The sequence below is a fragment of the Panthera pardus genome, unplaced genomic scaffold (assembly GCF_024362965.1).
Source record: "Panthera pardus isolate Hobbes unplaced genomic scaffold, ASM2436296v1 HiC_scaffold_21, whole genome shotgun sequence".
Lineage (NCBI taxonomy): Eukaryota > Metazoa > Chordata > Mammalia > Carnivora > Felidae > Panthera > Panthera pardus.
This window is the reverse complement of record NW_026526777.1, coordinates 38038244-38058284: the sequence shown is the minus strand read 5'-3', so window position 1 is coordinate 38058284 and position 20041 is coordinate 38038244. Positions and strand designations below refer to the sequence as shown.

The window sequence follows — 20041 nt, the reverse complement described above, 5'->3', positions numbered from 1 at the left end:
TAATTCAGAGCATGAGACTGGAGAGGAGCCCACTTCTCTAGCCCCCTAGGGAGTGAGTTGAAGGGAGATCAGAGACCTAGCTTGGGAATGCCATCCTGGAGAGTTGAGGGGATGAGGAGAAATAAGCAAAGGAAGCTGAGAAGGAGCAGTGAGTGAAGTGGGAGGCAGAGTGGGAACAGGTGGGGTGCTGGAAGCCAGGGGAGGAAAGTAGATAGGGAGGAGAGGGTCAGCTAAGGCTGAGGATGAAGCTGACAAAACAAAGGAATAAACAAACAAATGGCAGAACCAGACCTGTATATACAGAGAAGAAACTGATGGTTGCTAGAGGAGATGGACAAAATGGGGAAAGGTGAATGGGAGATACAGTTCCAGAATGAATAAGTCACAGGAATAAGGTACAGCAAAGGGAATATAGTCAATGACACTGTAATAGCATTGTATGGTGACAGAAGGTAGCTACATTTGTGATGAGCATGGCATGACCTATAAACTTCTTGAATCACTATGGTGAACAGCTAAAAAATAATGTAACACTGTGTTACAACTATACAAAAACAAACAAACAAAACCTCACCAGAAAAAAAAAATAAGAGGAAAAAAGAGGAGGATGAAGAAATGGTCATCTTATTTGACACCTCTGAGGTCAATTGTGACCTTGACAAGCATATTTCAGTGGAGTGGAGACGATGAAAGTCTGATCTGTGTGTGCTCATGAGAGAATGGGAGGAGAGGACTTGGGGACTACTGGTCTGGAAAATTCTATCTATGTGTTCATGGCTTCTCCATTCTAGCAGAAGGAGCCAGAAGGGCAAGGTTCTTGGAGTACCCCATTTATTTCTGTATTCCAGTGCCCAGCACTGTATTTGTTAAACCGTGTTAAATATTATATTAGCATCTCCTTCAAATGTGGGAATCTGTAATTTCCCGGTTTGGTCATAGCAACAAAGAGTAGAGAGGGATGATGGGTCTGGACTAGATTTTTCTGGTTCCTTCCAGCTCTAAAATTCTATGATGGTATGACTTGTTCTATCAGCCACCCTTGCATTAATACAGTTAGGAATTTAACAAGTTGTTTGTAGTTATTTGCATTTGCAAACAACTGTTAAATGAAATAGCTGGAATAAGTGTTCCATTCATAAATTGAACATTGTTGAGTACCTACCATGTGTAAGGTATTACATATATCGTCCCATTTGAAGATGCAAGATCAGGGAACCCAGGATAGGGGAGGGTGGTCAGAAGAGGTGAGAGGGCCTCCTCCCACTACTAACACTCTGGATGTCCAGGGTACTTTGATGTGGTTGGTGCTACTGTGGTTGACACTGAAGAGGGAAGAGGCATTGAGTGGCCTGCGTGCAGGCGGTTGCAGATCTGCAGCTGCCCGGGACACAGAGCAGCATTCACGGCGGCATAAGCAACCTCTATTTGCCTCACCACCAATCAGCCCAGGGCGGCCACACAAAATAGCAGTTCAGGCAGTAGGAGGAGGGGAAGATGTGGTCCTCAGATCCACCCTGCTACAGGGCAAACGCCGTATTCTCCACCACACTCAGGACAAAGAGGCTTCTGCTGTGGTGAACAGCACCTTTGGGTTTTGCTACATAATCTATTTAGGCTCTCATTAAGGCACTGTTAGCAGGGCAGGGTTTAGGCGTTGCATTCTAAGGCAAAGAGAAGAGGTTTGTATTACAAGACCTGTCGGAGAGGGGCAGAGCCAGGACAAGAACCGAGAAGTCTCGACTCCCAAGTGTCTACCCTAGGAATAATGGAAAGCACTTGGATTCTGTAGTCTGATCCTGGATCAAATAATCTTCACTTCATTACTCCCGTCCCCAAATCCTGTCCGAAACAAGGTACCTGTTTCTTCATCCGTAAAACAGGAAGAAAAATGTCCTGCGTACAGGGTTCCTTGCAGGATCATGGCATTATATGAGTGAAAGCGCTTTGTAACATACAAAGTGCTCTGCAGACATTTATTAATGGTTATAAACCACCAGACTGCCTCTTGGAGTTATAGATTAGGCTCCCTCACTCGTTGGACTTAATTACCCCTCATTCCACTTTCTACTCCTTTTCTCCCTCCCTCCTCCTCCCACAAACAGAGGAAGTGAGACAGGAAGCGAGCACGTGCGTCTAACGCCTGGTCTGGGTAACGCGCAGGCTTCTCAGCTCCAAAGTTGCTGAGAGGGGCCCCCCCCGCCCAGAACTACATTTCCCAGCAACCTTTCGGGGTCTCCAGAGGCGGGCGGGGGGGGGGAGGCGCATGCGCCAAGTTCCGCCCCGCCTGGTCTCGGGGCCGCACCTCCGAACCGGTTTCGCCTGGCAGAGCCGGCTGCTTCAGGCGCCCTGGACGCGGTGCTCGCCTCGCGGCTTCTCCCGCGCTGTGGCGGTGCCAGGTGTGGCTTAGCTCGGGTCAGTGCCATGATCCGGCAGGAGCTCTCCACATCCTACCAGGAGGTACAAAGCAGTGGGGGCGGAAGTAAAGTTTCCCGCGGGGCGCAGGAGCGGGGTCCCGCGGTCTGGGCGGCGGAGGGGGGGGGGCGTCCGGGCAGGTCGAGTGAGCTTTCCGAGGAGTGCGGCGGGGGAGGGGTCCCCGCGTGCGGAGGAGCCTCGGAGCAGGAAGGAAGCGGGGCGCAGAGCCTCCTCCGGATGCTGCCGGCGCGGGATGGAGCCGGGGCCCCCGAGCCGTGAGCCGGAACCAGCAGGTGAATGATTGAAACGGCGTCCGACCCAGGCAGCAGCGCGCCGGCCGCACTTGACCTCGGCTGTTCTTTGCAAGTGGAGGCACGGCGCCCTCCTCCCGGCTGGAACAGATGCGCTGGGAGCATTAGCCCCTCTGCAAGCCCAGGGCTTCGTGGTACATGACAGGGATAATTACAGCTTGTTCGGTGGCCGCCTAACTTTGAAAAGGTGCTTTCGCCTATCTAGCTGTTGCTCGCCGCGCTCCGTTTTCCTTTCACTCTCACCTCCTCCCACTACTTTAACTATCACTTTTCCAGCTTTGTCTCTTTCTTGTTTGTCCGAGCTACAGGCGGTTTCAGCTTTTCCTCAGGCTTCCTGAGTCCTCCTGACTTACTCGAACTAGTAAACTGCTCTCCTCCTCCTCCTCCTCCTCCTCCTCTTAGGTCTTACACTCTGGTCATCTCTGGTGATCATCCCCCCTTCCCCCACCCCGCACGGTCGTCCCCTCATTTGTAGGTTCAGTTACACATCTTCAGTCCTCAGGTTTGTGTTCTGTGTCTGCTCTGACCACCTGAGTGAGATGCTGTGTTACCATCTCTCCCTTTGGTGTCCCCTAGGCTGTGCAGATTTGCTTTGAGGCCCTGCCTTGATCCCAGAACATTCCTTTTTACAAACACCTGGTGCTGCCCTTGATCTACCCTGAACAGTCCAAATTTCTTAGCAAGCTTCGGGAGCACTGCACAGCTCAGCATCCCTGACTTCTCATCTCACCTATCTGTGTTCTGATCACACTGGAAATTCACTCTTTAAAAATGTGCTCCGACTTTCCTGTCCCTATGCGCATTCTCACACCATTTCTTTTTCTTTAACTTCTTCTCAGTCCCCATTGGTCAAAATCCCCTCCCTTATTCAAGGAGGGATCTTAAGTCCCTCATGTTCCATGGAGACTGACTTCCCAGATCAGTCTAGCATTCTGCCTGTCCTTCTCATATGTACTTCCTGCTGTTTTGATCAATACTGACCAACATTGGTGTACATTCCTCTCTTTGTAAATGATACTGTGTGGATTATATAAATAATATAAAAGCAGATGGCTTAGCCCTACAGTGGAAGGGGAACCTCCACCTGAGTTGGAGGCAGATGAGATTTGCCTAAGGCTTGCTATTTTTTTAGTGTAGGACCTGGTCTGGAATCTGACTTTGGGACACATTTCTATCTTTCTCCCCACAGTCTCCTTTATCCAAAGGAGCCAGATGGATTTTAACCTGTGTTGGGATTCTGTGGCCCCTAGATTCCATGCCCTAGCCTGTGAAGGAATCCAGAGGAATGAGTTGTGTCTTTCCTCTGAAAGCTTTCAGGTTCACAGGGAGTAGAGCATAGTGCGTAAATACTGTTTTGAAGTTGGGGAGCCCATGTTCCTCTCCTGCTCTGCTTCTGGCCATTTGTCAAGTCACTTCTCTGAGCCTCAGGTTTCTTCCTCTGCAAAGGAAGGTAATGATAGTTCCTATTTCACAGGGTTGTGAGAGTTCAATGAGTTGGTATATGGAAGGTGCTTGGGTCAGTGCTTGGCAGAGAGGGACCTCTCAGTGGATGATAGTTCTTGTTCACAGGACGTGGGTGGCTCCTGCTTCTAGGGAGCTTTGGGGTCCTGATTTGTAGGACCATGTCCCTCACCATCCATATGTAACCTGCAGTATCGCCTTTCCTAGTAGGGCTCCTGAAACGTTTATTAAAATGCAGACAGTTACTTGGCAAGGCCAAAGGTAAAGTCACTTTCTATTTGAGGGCACCCCCAAGATGGAAGACACTGGAAGGGCCCTTCCCTTTACCTTCTTCAGTGGCTCGTTTTGAAGTCCCTGTCTCTTGCCTTCTTTGGAAGGAGGCCTCCCGGAGGGTGGCCCAACTCTCTTGCCTGGGTCGTTCTGGGAGTGGACCTTTGAGTTAGGAGTCTAACTAGCTCTGAGTTGGGTTTCTTTGCTGAAGGGAGATTTTGGCTTTGGGGATGGGGCTGCAGGTAGTCCGGAAGGGAGCTGGGTTGGGAGCATGTTGCTATCTGGGTTAGGCTGAACCTGGGTGAGGCTTGGATCAAAGAACTTTGGGCCTTCTCAGACTAACATCCTTCTTTCTCTTTGGCCAGCGAGGGCTCTGGTGATCTCTTGATATGTGTCCCCACTACCTGTATGTCATGGTGTCTTCTCCAGCCTCCCAGCCCTCTCCTACTTGTTGGTTTTCTTTTCTTGTGGGCTTGGAGGACTTTACACTGGAGATTTTACCTGATTCTAATGGGCAGGAGTGGAGGCATGAAAAAGGAGATGAAGGTCCATGGCTGGCTTAGTTGGTAGATCATGCGATTTTCTTTTTTATTAAAAATTTTTTTTTTTCAACGTTTATTTTATTTTTGGGACAGAGAGAGACAGAGCATGAACGGGGGAGGGACAGAGAGAGAGGGAGACACAGAATCGGAAACAGGCTCCAGGCTCCGAGCCATCAGCCCAGAGCCCGACGCGGGGCTCGAACTCACGGACCGTGAGATCGTGACCTGGCTGAAGTCGGACGCTTAACCGCCTGCGCCACCCAGGTGCCCCGATCATGCGATTTTCAATATCAGGCTTGTGAGTTCATGCTCCTCCTTGGGGATAGAGATCACTTAATAAAATTAGGGGCACCTGGGTGGCTCGGTTGGTTAGGTGTCCAACTTTGGCTTGGGTCATGATCTCATGGTTCACGGGTTTGAGCCCCGTGTTGGGCTGTGCACTGACAGTGTGGAGTCTGTTTGTGATTCTCTCTCTCCCTCTCTATCTCTGCCCCTCACCCCCCATCAGAAAAAATTTTTAAAAAGAGGGGAGGAGATGGAAGAACAATAGATACATAAGAGTTTTATTTTAACCCAAGTTTCTTGGATATTAATTTTTAATTAAAACGTTTGAGACCTTAAGTGTTGACACTGTGAGCCTAAGAAAATATTTAGGAAAGCAATCCCTTTCCCTTCCCTCCCAATTCAATGTTAGGTCCTTTAAACTCTGGTCTTCATCTCTCTTCCCCTCCTCCTCAGTCCTATGAAGAATTGTTTGTTACTGTATCCTCTGCCTGCCCTTCTCGGTGGCTCATTTCCCCCATTTGACAGGTGAGAGCACTGATGAGGTGAGGTTGAAGCTGCCTGTTGTCAGGCTGCTGATCAATATCTGTTTCTGGGATGGACCACCTTCCCCATTTTTTTTCCTGCCATTCGCAGCCTGAGTCGGTGGACTTGAGCCAGTGTCCTGGAGAGCTCTGACACCAACTTCACTGTTTCCTTCTGTCAGCAGACTCTTAGCTGTGTTTCCTCCTCCTCTGGGAAGCCGTTAAGATCATCGGTTTTGGAACTAGACCAACTTGGATTTGACTTCTGGCTCTGTGGCCAAGGAAAGTGTTGTGGTTGAATTGTGTCCCTCCAAAAAGATGTGTGGGGAGTGCTAACCCCTAGTACCTCAGAGAGTGTCCTTATTTGGAAGTAGGGTCATTGCAGATGTAATTAGTGAAGATGAGGTCATACTGGAGTAGGGTGGGCCCTAATCCAATATGGTGTCCTTATAAGTAGCTGACCTTGTGGAGACAGCACAGAGATGCACTTCCCAAACTCTATATGAAGATGGAGGCAGAGCTTGGAGAGGAGAGGCCTCTATAGGCCAAGGAACACCAAGGCTTGGCCATTACCAGAAGCTAGGAGACCATGGAAAAGATTCTTCCTCACAGCCCTCAGAAGGAACCAACCTTGCCAACACCTTGATTTCAGATTTCTAGTTTCCAGAACTGTGCGGGGATAAACTTCTGTTAATTCTTAAGGCACCCAGTTTGTGGTGCTTTGATAGGGCAGCCCTAGGAAACGAACATACGGGAAGTTAACGTGAGTTTTCCGAGCTTCAGTGTCCTAATCTGTAGAATTGGTATAACACCCCCTCCATCATGTGATTGTGTGTGTGTGAGAGAGAAAGAGAGAGAGACAGTTAAGTGAGAGGAAGCTTCTGCTTTCTCATTCTAGCCCTCCTCAGCAAGGCTGATGTGGCTGACTGGTTTGCTCTCTTTGTCTCCCCCCTTTAGCTGAGTGAGGAGTTGGATCAGGTGGTTGAGAACTCAGAGCGGGCAGACGAGCAAGAAAAGGAGGCAGACGGAGTACAAGGTCCAGGAATCTTACCAGGTGAGTGGGTTCAGTACTGGGGGCAGAAGGGCTGGAAAATGGTGCTCTGCTATAGCTGGAGGCCCCAGTCCAGGCGCCTGGCCACCTGGGGACCTGCAGGAGAGGAGGAGCCCCTCTGTCCTGCACCCCAGTGTCAGGTCTCAGGTATTGCCCTAGTTCTAAAGCTATACATATTTAACCAGCCTTGGGACAGAGGAGGTGTCCAGGCCAGTATCCGCTCTTTTCTGTACTCCGGTTTGAGCCAGTTCCTGAGGCCAGGACATTGGAGGTAATGGGTCTCTGCTCTTCTGTTTGTTTTTTCCTAGGAAGCCGTTAGTAGTTGAGCCTCTAATATCTGGGTCACTTCCCAGGGCCCTCAAGGAGAATATCTAATAGGCCTCACCTCGTGGATATCAGGCCTTGCCAGTATGGTCACCCAGCTGGGCAGGCAGGGTCCCATCAGTCAGGTGGCATCTTAAGGAGTCTTATGTTAGATGATGTTGACCGCTTCTTCCTCCTGGGTACTCTCTGCACCCTTAGATAACGTAACTCCTTACTTCTCGGAGTGCTCCTTCCAACCGCCTTTATAGTCACCTTCCAGCTCTTGGGTGTTAAGTGTTTGTCAGAGGCCCCTTTTCTCTGTCTCTCTCTCTCTCTCTCTCTCTCTCTCTCTCTCTCTAGTGGGTGGTCTCACCCAGGCCCCATCCCTGCTTCAGTTACTTCTTGTTCACACGTGACCGCCATGTTTACACCTCTAGTGCAGAGGTTACCTATAAACTCCAGACTTAACATATCCTGTATATCCAAATGCCCAGGTCATGGCTCTGCTTGGATGCCCCAAAGGTACCCTAAACCCCACATGTCCAAAATTGACCTCGTGACCTCCCCATTCCTGGTGTGGCCCTCTTCCAGTGCTTCCTGTTTTGGCGAATAGCATGTATTACCCATCCAGTTGAATCGGAGAGTCATCCCCACCCCCCACCCCTGCTTTCCTTGCTTCCCCATTTTCTCTGCTCCTCAGCCATGCTGGCCTTCTTTTATTTGGGCCTCCCTCCCTTCCACCATCAGGCCTTTCTGTTGTTATATCTCTGTTTGGAATTCTCTTCCCTCTGTCATCAAGTTAATGTTTAATCGTTCTTCCGATTAATGTTTAATGTCAATGCTTAATCGTTCTTCAGCTCACTTGTTTTCTACAAAGCCTCTGACCTCCTGGCTAGATCACTTCCACCCTCCAACCTGTCACTTGCAGTCCACGCATCTCTCCCTCGTAGCTCTCCCTGATGGGGCAGTGTATTTGCTTGGCATTTGATGAACATCTCTTCTGCTAGCATGTAAGCTCCATGAAGGTGGAGACCAGTCCGTTCTGCTCACTGTCTCAGACCTGTCCATATGGTAAAGATTTGCTGAATGAGTGAATGGAACCCCAACCTGAGTCTGCCTGCTTGGGTGGATTGAGGGAGGTGGGATTGTGCTCCTCTTGATCCCTTTAAGGGGAGAGGAATGACATAGGATATTCTGTGATTGTGCCTAATTATTTAAAAAAAAAAAAAAGTTTTTTTTAAATGTTTATTTTCAAGAAACAGAGTGAGACAGAGAATGAGCGGGGGAGGGGCAGAGAGAGAGGGAGACACAGAATCCGAAGCAGGCTCCAGGCCCCAGGCCCCAGGCCCCAGGCTCCAGGCTCCAGGCTCCAGGCTCCAGGCTGTCAGCACAGAGCCCACTGTGGGGCTCGAACTCAAGAGTTGTGAGATCATGACCTCAGCTGAAGTCTGATGCTCAACCAACTGAGCCACCCAGGCGCCCCATAGGGAAGACTTTGTAGAAGGACGGAGGCTGGAAGAGTAGCTGTTTACTGACTGCTTCCTCTGGGCCGAGCTCTGTCATTCCCGTTGCCCCATTTAATTTTCATGACAACCCTGTGAGGTAGGCATCCTGATTTTGATGGATGAGGACCTGAGCCCCAGGGGGTTAAGGAGAATACGGAAGGATCACTTTGCTGGTGAACAGGATCAAGCTCTGTCTGACCCCAGGCTTTCTACTGCACCAGTGGTTTTTAAAAAGTATTTTAAGCATCCTTTTATTAAAGCTTATTGTGTAAAAGGTGGTAGCATGGCTGCCCCCACGCTGATTCTGGGCACTATGTCTGAAGTCCTGAAGCCCCAGGGAGAGAACAGTATATTTATATTTATTTGCATTAGCTCTGTATATGGGTTCCTATTGTTTCTGTAACAAATGACCACAAACTTAGTGGCTTAAAACAACAGATTTATTATCTTACAGTTCTGGAGGGCAAAAGTCCAAAATGGGTCTCGTTGTGCTGAAATTAAGATTTCAGCAGGACTGAATTCCTTTCTGGAAGCTCTAGGGGAAATTCCATCTTAGTGCCTTTTCCAGCTTCTAGGGGGTGCTCACATTTCTTGGCTCGTGGCCCTTTTTCCATCTTTGAAGCCACCGGTGGCCTGTTGAGTCTTTCTCCTATCTTCTCATTGTCACATAGACTTCTGCCCCCTCTTCCATGTTTACATGTAATCGCAGGGCTCACCTAGATAACCCAGGAAAAATCCCCTTGTTTTACAGTCAGGTGAACGGCAGCTTTAATCCTATCTGCTGCCTTAATTTCTCTTTGCTATTAACTTGACATTCATAGGTTCCGAGAATTAGGACTTGGACATGTTTGGCGGGCTACTCTTCTGCCTGGTGCGCCCTGTACTGCCCTCTTGCCCCCCGTCTGAAGAGGATAGATGGAGACGGAAGGAGAGGAGGGATGCCAGACTTGGAAAGATGAAGCTTTCTTTTGTGTTTCCACTTATAGATAAGTGCCAGCCAAACTAGGAAGTGGCCATGATGACCTTTGGCCTTAACCTCTCTTTTGCCTCAGATTCCTGGGGCCTTACAGCCTAAGGTCAGTCAGAGCAAGAAACCAGACCTCAAGCAGAGCAAATTGGGATAGTTCCACAGACTGGCAAGAGCCTTCGTGCTTTCAGGGGAAACCCTTCTGGGCTCATCTCTGCTGTAGACCATAGAAGATGCAGACTCAGAAGTCTTAGTAGGGAGTTGGCCCGTATTTGGTGACCTGACACACAATTGGCAAAGCTCGCTTCCTGCCTTTGAGTCCTGTAATAGTAACATAAATAACGGTAACGATGGCGGCAGCCGTTTATTGGGTGCTTCCACGCACTAGGCCTGCGTAGGGCTTTCTGTGTATACTCACACGTAGCCTTCATGGCCATTCGTGAGGGAGATGGGTAGTCCTGGTTCCTAGATGAGGAACAGAGAGGTCCAAGTAATGTGCTCAGAGCTTATGAGTGGCAGGGCTGGGATTTGAACCCAGGGCTGTCTCCCAGCGTGTTCCAACTCTGGCTCAGTTTCTAGATGAGGTGCTTTTCTGCTCCAGAATCCTCCCCTTCCTCTACCAGAGTCACTCATGGGCTCCTTCACCTGTTATGCAATGTGCTAAAACTAAAAAGAGGGCAAATGAGGCAGGGCCTGTGTCCAGGAACTTGGGACATGTAGAGAGAGAAGGCAGGATACCCAAAGAAGAACTTCTCTCTCCTTCTCCAGAGCCTTCCCTGAACAACTTACTGAGGGCCTTTTCTCCCTGTTATGTGCTTTCCTAGCACTCAGTATTTTCCTTTATAGAATGTAGCACAGTCTAAAGGGCACATTTGTTGAATATAATTCTTTAATCATTACTAACCCCTTAGGCCTGCCCCTGAGTCCCGTGAGGCACTCCCAGAACTTTTGTCTCCCCTCCCACTTCATTGCAACTGATGCTTAGCAGAGTGTCTGGCCCACTGTGGGTGCTCAGTATTTATACGTTTGGAGGGGGGACATGGGGATTGGGAACAGGAATGTATCTCATGTGAGCAACTGGGATCAATGATAGAGGGTCAAGGAAATGGTAGAGACAGGTGCTTCAGAAATGAATGAAGGGGGGGCCGGTTAGTGAAGGGAGTGGGATTAACCTGAAGGAAGGGTGACTGGTAGGTGAAAGAGACGGGGCGGGCCAGGGAGGAGGGACAGGATGTGCAACCGTGTAGAGGTGGGGATAACACAGGACGTGTCGGAAGCAGTGGGTTAGCATGGTACAGTTGGAGCGGAGGGTTGGTGAGAGAAGTAGGAGATGAGGTAGGAAGGACAGATTGGGTCAGATTATGGAGGGCTTTGAGTGTCAGGGTTTAGCCGTTAGGGAACAGGGAGCATTTAATGGGATTGGAGCAGAGCAGTAAGGGGGTGAAACGGGCACGCAGGGAGGAGCAGTGTGGCAGTGCCGTAGGGCTGGATTGGTGGAGGGAGGACCGTGCTGGGTCAGAGGCTGGCAGGGTGGGCCGCTTCGACGTGGGGGAGCGGGAGAAGGAAGAGTCAAAGGAGACTCTGAGGTTTGAAGCAGGGTGAGTCGGAGAATATAGACGTACAGTCCGGGGTGAGCGGCTAGAAGAGAAGGTGCTTCTCTGCCGCAGACATACGAAGCTTCAAAGGTGTGATGTCTGGGCGGAGAGGCCCAGAGGCGGAGCGAGATAACGACTGATGTAGCTAAAGTGCGAGCTTTGAGAAGGCCTGGGAGGCCTGTAGAGTGAGCTGTGGAGACTGAGCCTCGAGGGGTGGCCACATTCGGGGACCAGAAGAGGAGGTGGAGCTGGAGCCCCATGGAGGCCTGGAGGTGGGGGCTGTTGGGCAGCAGAGGTTCCAGTTAAGCACCCAGACATTCAGGATTATATTCCCAGTTGTACTCTCTGAGATAAAGAGTTACAGTCCATAATCTGAAAGCCTCGATCTGTTTCCTTTCTATGAAGGGAATTACAACCACTTATTCTTTTCTAAGGGAGAAATGAGACCAGACACGCTAACTGAATAAGCAGCTTACTATATCACTCTTGTAACAAAATTGAGGAAGATACTTGGCTGATTAGTCATTACAGTGCATTCTCCATGGAAACAACTGTGTATTAATAGAATTGAAAAAGATCAGCAACCAAAGAAAAAAATTAATTGAATCTCATCAAAATGAAAAATTTGGGTGCACTAAAGGATACTACTAAGAAAGTGAACAGACAGCCCACAGGATGAGAGACCTGTTCAAATCATGGATCTGGGGACTTGTATTTAGACCATATAAAAGAACTTTTATACTCCAATAATAAAAGGGCAACCCAAGTAAGAATCTGAATAATGTTTCTGTAGTGCAGATGACTGATAAGCACATGAAAGGCTGCTCAACATGATCATCAGGGAAGGGCAAATCTAAACTACAGTGAGATTTGTATCGTTGTGTCGCCTTCACACCTACAAGAATGGCTGTGGTCAATAAGATGTACAAGTTTTGGTGAAGATGTAGAGAAATTAGGACCCCCACAGATGGTTGGGGGGAACGTAAAATGGTGCAGCTACCGTGGAAAAGTCTGGCAGTTCCTAGAAGTTCAAATATAGAGAGTCACCATATGACTCAGCAATCCCATTCCTATGTACATACCCAAGAGAAATGAAAACTTATGTCTGCACACCAGCTTGTACATGAATGTTCATAGCAGCACGATTCATAATAGCCAGAAAGCGGAAGCCGCTCAAAGGTCCATCAATTGATGAGTGGATAAATAAACGTATATTCACCCAGCGGGGTAGTATTTGGCAGTCAGAGGGAATGAAGAACTGTTGCATCTACATCATGGATGAATCTTGAAAATATGTTAGGTGAAAGAAGTCTGACACAAAAGCTTCTATGTTGTGGGATTCCATTTATGTGAACTGCCTAGAACGGGCAAATCCATCAAGACAGGAAGCCGATTATTGGTTGCCAGGGACTAGGAGGAAGGAGTGACTCCTAATGGGTATGGAGTTTGTTTTTAGGTAATGAAAATGTCCTGTAATTACATAGTGGTGATGGTTGCACACCTTGTGAATGTAGTAAAAACCAAATATATTCACTTATTTAAAAGGGTAAATTTTATGGTATGTAAATTATATTTCAAAAACCCCACGAAAACAACAAACCCATCGCATCACTAAAAAGGAAAAAAACCCAAAAGGATAGTTCATTCCTTCTTTGCATTCAGGATGCGTCTTAGCCCCTTGTTGTTTGCAAGGTAGAGTTTTGGAGGGGTAGAGTAGACGACCGGTTCCCCCTTCCTGTGAATAAAGGTCCCATTGTGTTTTCAGAAGTTGAATTACTCATCACACATCCCTTAATGGGCTGACTTCTATTCTGGGGCAAGTCTGGGTTTTTGAAGCAGTGTTGGTTGTCTTGGATTTTTCTTAGATTACCTTTCCTAAGAAAATCTTGTGCATTATTTCTGTCTTTCTACAGAATGCGTCTGTACAGGACACATTCATCATGAGTTTGCATTCATGTAAAGAATGTATACTTTTAAAACACATTCATCCAGCTTGCCACAAAAAAGCAGGTGTTTGGTTTTTCTGACTGCAGAGTACACGGGACATTTTGCCAAAATATCCAGCACCTGTTTTTTTAATGGCAAAATGCATTGGTGTCTTCTTTCAGAACTGGAGTGTCACTTATAGCATGTGTGGATGATAAATAGTTTTACCGTTTTTTTTAAAAATTTTTTAACGTTTATTTATTATTGAGAGACAGAGCATGAGCATGAGCATGGGAGGGGCAGAGAGAGGAGGAGACACAGAATCTGTAGCAGGCTCCAGGCTCTGAGCTGTCAGCACAGAGCCCAACGCGGAGCTCAAACCCACAGACGATGAGATCATGACCCGTGCCGAAATCGGACGCCCAACCGACTGAGCCACCCAGGCGCCCCTAGTTTTACAGTTTTTGTTTAACTCACGCGCCAATTTATGGATCAAGAAAAGGCCGGTAAAGAAGTTCAGCTTGGCTTCTGTGAGCGAAACAGAGGGGACCCCATGAGAGTAATTTGTCCAAGTACCTCTGCCAAACAAATCCAGATGATGCAATTGTCATCTGACCTTTTTGTGCCTTAAGTCAGCTTTTTTAGAATTTTCAAGAAGATGCAAATTCCTCTCTTTCCCTAACCAAAGGTTTCATGAAGGCAGAACATTTCCAATCATGTATGTGTGACTTATGATAGAGTGAATACCTGCCCACAAAGGCCCATTACTGTTCCTCTTCATTGCATGGTTTAGCCAGGCTGAAATATGCAGTTTACTTAAAAATGTCCCAAGCTTCTACTTGTCATGAAGTTATATTCTTCCAATCAGATCATTTATCGTTGTTAGGGACTGGATCCTTAAGCACTACCATTCACTGTTGCGTAGGGAAAGAACATTGACGAGGAGTCGGGACCCCAGGGCTCTCATTCTGTGCCAGTCTTAGGCTCTCTGGGACCTGGATCACTGCGCAAATATGGCTTTGGACCAGAAGGCCTTTTGGGTCCCTGCTAACTCTTAACAATTCTGTTCAGATGTTATATACCCAATTAGTCACTGCAGAGTTCCTTCAGTTTTGTCTTGTGATTTTTCCAAACCTCATTCAGATGTTGAAACCTGGTCCCTTGTTGGTACAGCAATTATGAGCCCCTTGTGACAGGGAATGTGTTTTTACCTGCCATGTTTTTGAGTGAACCTGTGGGGAGGTGCCTGGCTGGCTCAGTTGGAAGAGCGGGTCACTCTTGATCTTGGGGTTTTGAGTTCGAGCCCCATGTTACATGTAGAGATTACTTTAAAAAAATCTTGACGCGAACCTGTGATCTTACATGGGCCATAGGAGGGGGGAGTGCCTTCCAGGCAGAACAGCTGTGAGGGGGTCCACTTGTACACGGACTACTGCACTTTGGGTCCTGTGACTCTGCAGACCGGCTACACGTGACTGATCAGGGATCAGCGCCTGAGGTAAGGGGAGCCACCTACAGGCTGGGTGTGAAGGAGAGCAGTGTCCTGTGGTGTGTGTGACAGAGCACCCTATACAGGATGCAGGCTGGGAGAGGGACTTGGCCAGGACAGCGGAGCAGAGTCACAGAGAAACCCGGGGAGAAGGCGGATAGCAAAGCCACCAGGGAGCAGGAATGGACACTGTCCCTAATAACAATAAGAAGCAGTAGCAGTAGGATCAGAGACAAAAGTTGAAAAAGAGACTTGCTTTAATTCCTCTTGGAGAGCTAGAGCTGCTGCCTTCCGTGTGGCTCGTGCTCAGCCGTGGGCGGGCTTCCTTGGGGGTTCCTGGCTCCTGGTTCCTCACTTCTCTTTGTAGCTGTGAATGTCCATTGCCTCCCATGACCTGCTCTTTACTGTCTGAAGGAACCTCATAGACATTTCTGGGAACTCGCACATCTGTGTGATGTAGAAACGTTGTAAAGTATCTTGCCATGAATAGTAAGGTGTATCAGTTGGTTTACAGTTTTACAGGCTCAAATGCACTGCTGTTGTCCTACAGACGGAAGGTAGCTAGTTGGCGCTGTGAGACGTAGCTCTTCTATTATTTGGGTCATTTGGTCATTTCATAGGCATGCAAACATCACATGCCTACTGTGTGAAAGATACTGTTTTATGCCTTGCCTCCATGTTATTTCTGGCATGTTTTTTTTTTTTTTTTTAAATTTTTTTTTTCAACGTTTTTTTTTTTTTTATTTATTTTTGGGACAGAGAGAGACAGAGCATGAACGGGGGAGGGGCAGAGAGAGAGGGAGACACAGAATCGGAAACAGGCTCCAGGCTCTGAGCCGTCAGCACAGAGCCTGACGCGGGGCTCGAACTCACGGACCGCGAGATCGTGACCTGGCTGAAGTCGGACGCTTAACCGACTGCGCCACCCAGGCGCCCCTGGCATGTTTTTTTCTAGTTTATCATTGTAAGAGATTGTAGTGCCATGGTCTTCATGTTTGCTGTTTTTATTGAAGGCTTTTTTTTTTTTTATGAATGTAATTGTCAAATTGGCTTACGTACAACACCCAGTGCTCATCCCACAAGTGCCCTCCTCAGTGCCCATCACCCATTTTTCCTCTCCCCCACCCCCCCAAAAGGCTTTGTGTTTTGAAAAGTAGAGGGTACGTTCCATTTCTCTAGTAACGTTAATTCATTAAGCAGGCAATCTGTAATGCATTTTGCAACATTCTCTCCTTTCTTTTATATATCCAGTAAAATTGAAGTGATCATTTCCTTTTCACATGAAGAAAGTGAGGCTTAGGAGCAGTAAGTAACTTGCCCTGGGTCTCAGAGTAGTCATAGGAAAGCTGGCCGCCCCAACCTCTCTGACTTAAAGCTCATGCTCTTAACCACTAGGCTGGATATCCGGACTTTCAGTTCAGAAAATAAATGAATAATGAACACCAAATTACTCCTTCATCAAAATTCTCCGGGTGCTTTGGGCACAAGGCTAGATGACCTCCATGAAGCCTTTTGCTCATGTCTGTCCTTCTCCTCACACCCATACATCACCCCAACAAAGAAAATCTCACCATTTACATCCTCTCGTGCTTCTGAGTCCTGTAGCACTTGTAGCACAGACCATTAGTCCTCCTCTCTCGGGGTCTCCCTGAAGCGCCTAGCACCAAGTCTTGCGCACAGAGTTGATGCTTGATGTGTGTTTGTGGAAGTGTAGAATGAATGACTTATTTTCCTCTCACCTAAGACCCTTTGATAGCTCTGTGCTGATCCTGCTTTTGTGCTTTTAAATAAAAAGAAAGAGGGGCGCCTGGGTGGCTCAGTCGGTTAAGCGGCCGACTTTGGCTCAGGTCACGATCTCGTGGTCCGTGAGTTCGAGCCCCGCGTCGGGCTCTGTGCTGACAGCTCAGAGCCTGGAGCCTGTTTTGGATTCTGTGTCTCCCTCTCTCTGACCCTCCCCCGTTCATGCTCTGTCTCTCTCTGTCTCAAAAATAAATAAACGTTTAAAAAAAAAATTAATAAATAAAAAGAAAGTGAAATAATCATGAGCAAATACTCTTATATCTTTGGATTTGAAGTCCATTTTTTGTAGGGAGTGTGTTGTGGGTCTTGTTTTGAATCCAGATTGAAAGGTCTAATCTGCCTTTTAATTGGAATGTTTAGTCCACTGACATTTTTTAAGTTGAAGTATAGTTGACCTAGTTATAGACTAATATAATTATATTAGTTCCAGGTGCACAACGTCGTTGTCCGACGGTTCTATACACTATGCAGGACTCACCACAATAAATTGCCATTTGTCACCGTACAAAGTTACTACAGAGCTACTGACTGTATTCTCTGTGCTATACTTTTCATCCCCATAACTCACTTTATACCTGGAAGTTCTTACCTTGTAACTATTTTTTTTTTAATTTAAAATGTGTTTATTGGGATGGTTTTCCACTCATTTGGATTCACATTGCTTTCGGTGCTGCTTCCGTCTGAAGAAGCACCCTCTGTAAGCTTTGCCTTTCTTCCTTGTAGGTTGGCAGAGGACAGCCAACTCAGAACACTACTGTTTTGTGCGTGGCCAAAGATGGTGGTGATTTTGCAGCACTGGACGTCTCACTGCTTCTTACGCTTCCTCCGTTCTTGCAGGAAGGGATTGAGGAGGTCCTTTGCAAGGGGCATGTTCTCGAGGGGAGGTTGTCACCGCCGAAAAAGCTTGAAGTTTGCATCTCTTCGTTCCTTTCACCTATTTCGCCCGTCACCTCCACTCTCCTCCCCTCTGGCAACCTCTCATTTGTTCTCTGTTTCTATTTGTTTTGTTTTTTAGTTTCTAAATATAAGTGAAATCACATAGTATTTGTCTTTTTCCGTGTGACTTATTTCACTTAGCATGATACCCTCTGGGTCCATCCATGTTGTTGTGAATGGCAAGATTTCACTCCTTTTTTTATGGTTGAGTTATGTTCCATATCTTCTTTATCCATCCATTGCTGAGCACTTGGGTAGCTTCCATATCTTGGCTATTGTAAGTAATGCTGCAGTAAACATAGGAGTGCATGTATCTTTTTGAATCAGTGTTTTTGTTTTCTTTGAGTGAATACCCAGTAGTGGAATGCTATTTCTATTTTTCATTTTTTGAGGAACCTCCATACTGTTTTCCACAGTGGCTGCACCAACTTACTCTCCTGTCAACAGTTCATTAGAGTTCCCTTTTCTCCACATCTTTGCCAACACTTATTTCTTGTGTTGTTAGTTTTTTTAAGTTTATGTACTTATTTTTGAGAGAGAGAGACAGCACAAGCACATGAGTGGGAGAGGGGAATAGAGGGGGAGAGACAGAATCCCAAGCAAGCTCTGTGCTGTCAGCACAGAGTCCAGTGTGGGGCTTGAACCCATGAATGGTAAGATCGTGCCCTTAGCCGAGACCACGAGTCAGACACTCAACCGACTGAGCACCCCGTTGTGTATTTGGTACTAGCCATTCTGACGGGGGTGAGGGAATATTGCATTGTGGGTTTGATTGGCATTTCCCTGATGACTAGTGACGTTGAGCATCTTCTCATATGTCTGTTGGCCATCTGCGTATCTTCCTTAGAAAAATGTCTATGCACATCCTTTGCCATTTTTTGATAAGATTTTTTGAGGGTGTTGTAGGAGTTCTTTATATATTTTGGATTTTAACCCCTTATTGGATATATCATTTGCAAGTGTCTCCTCCCATTTAGTAGGTTGCCTTTTTGTTCATGGTTTCCCTTGCCGTGCGAAGGCTTTTTAGTTTGATGTAATCCCAATAGTTTGTTTTTGCTTTTGTTTCCCTTGCATGAGGAGATAGATCCAGAAAAATGTTGCTAAAGCCAGTGTCCAAGAGATTACAGAGTATGTTTTCCTTTAGGAGTTTTATGGTCTCCAGTCTTACATTTAGTTCTTTATACCATGTTCAGTGTACTTTTGTGCATGATGTAAGGTGTATGGTGGAAGCAGGTGGTCTGCTTTTAATTTTTTGCATGTAGCTGTCCAGTTTTCTCAACACTATTAAATGAAGAAACTGTCTTCTCCCCATTGTATATTCTTGCCTCCTTTGTCTTAGATTAATTGATCATAAGTAAGCATGGGTTTATTTCTGGACTACCTATTCTGTTCTGTTGACTTATGTGTGGCAGTACCATACTGTTTTGAATACTATAGTTTTATAGTATAGCTTGAAATCTGGGATTGTGATACCTCCAGCTTTTTCCTTTCTCAAGATTGCTTTTGCTGTTCACAGTCTTTCTTGGTTCCTTACAGATTTTAGTATTACTTGTTCTAGCTCTGTGAAAAATACTGTTCGTATTTTGAAAGGGGTTGCATTGGATCTGTAGATTGCTTCGGGTAGTGTAGACGTCTTAACAAGATTAATTCTTCCAATCCATGAGTGTGGTATCTTTTCATTTTCTTGTGTCATCTTCAGTTTCTTTTAACAGTGTCTTGTAGTTTTCAGAGTAAAAGTCTTTCACTTTCTTGGCTAAATTTATTCCTAGGTACTTTATTCTTTTTGATGCAATCATAAATAGAATTGTTTTCTTAATTTCACTTTCTGCTACCTTGTTATCAGTGTATAGAAGTGCAACACGTTTCTATATGTTAACTTTGTATCCTAAAACTTTACCAAATTCATTCATTAGTTCTAATTGTTTCAGTGGAGTCTTTAGGGTTTTCTATATATAGTATGTCATTTGCAAATAGTGCCAGTTTCACTTCTTCCTTACCAATTTGGATGCTTTTTATTTCTTGTCTGATTGCTGTGGCTAGGACTTCCAGTTCCATATTGACTAAAAATGGCAAAAAAGGACATCTTGTCTTGTTCCTTAACTTAGGGGAAAGTCTTTCTGTTTTTCTGCCATCGAGTATGATGTTAGTTGTAGGCTTGTCATACATAGCGTCTGTTATGTTGAGGTTTGAACATATACTAAAAGCACTGAATTTTTACTCCCCCCATTTTTATGTATATGATGTCATAGTTTACATCTCTCTATTTTGTGAATCCCTTCACGAATGCTTTACAAATGATTGATTTTACTACCTTTTTTCTTTTTTTTTTTTTTTTTTTTTTGAGAGAGAGAGAGAGAGAGAGTGACTGTGTGTGCACCAGCAGGGGAGGGGTAGAGAGAGGGAGAGACAGACAGAATCCCAAGCAGGCTCTGCGGTGTCAGCTCAGAGCTGGGCGTGGAGCTCGAACTCAAACTGTGAGATCGTGACCTGAGCCAAGATCAAGAGTCAGAGGCTTAACCAAGCCACGCAGGCACCCCCTACTTTTGGCTTTTAACCTTTATACTAGCTTTATAAGTGATTGATCTACTTACCTTTACTCTGTGTTTGCTTTCACCCATGAAATTTTTTCCTTTCATGATTTTCTTCTAGTTAATGTTCTTTTCTTTT

At 46.5% G+C, this 20041-nt stretch overlaps 1 protein-coding gene across 7 annotated transcripts in view; it reads left to right on the top strand.

The window, feature by feature from the left end:
- Window positions 1–20041, top strand: part of PACC1 (proton activated chloride channel 1) — a 168433-nt gene that overhangs the window by 130934 nt on the left and 17458 nt on the right. For 2 of the 7 annotated variants that reach the window (XM_053909142.1, XM_053909141.1), the window contains exon 9: window positions 6760–6856. In XM_053909142.1, coding sequence (XP_053765117.1) covers window positions 6760–6856 — 97 coding nt within the window. Of the gene's footprint in view, window positions 1–2275; window positions 2458–2687; window positions 2706–6269; window positions 6566–6759; window positions 6857–20041 lie in introns of those variants that run through there. The other 5 variants (XM_053909148.1, XM_053909143.1, XM_053909146.1 and 2 more) reach the window with 5 other exon arrangements.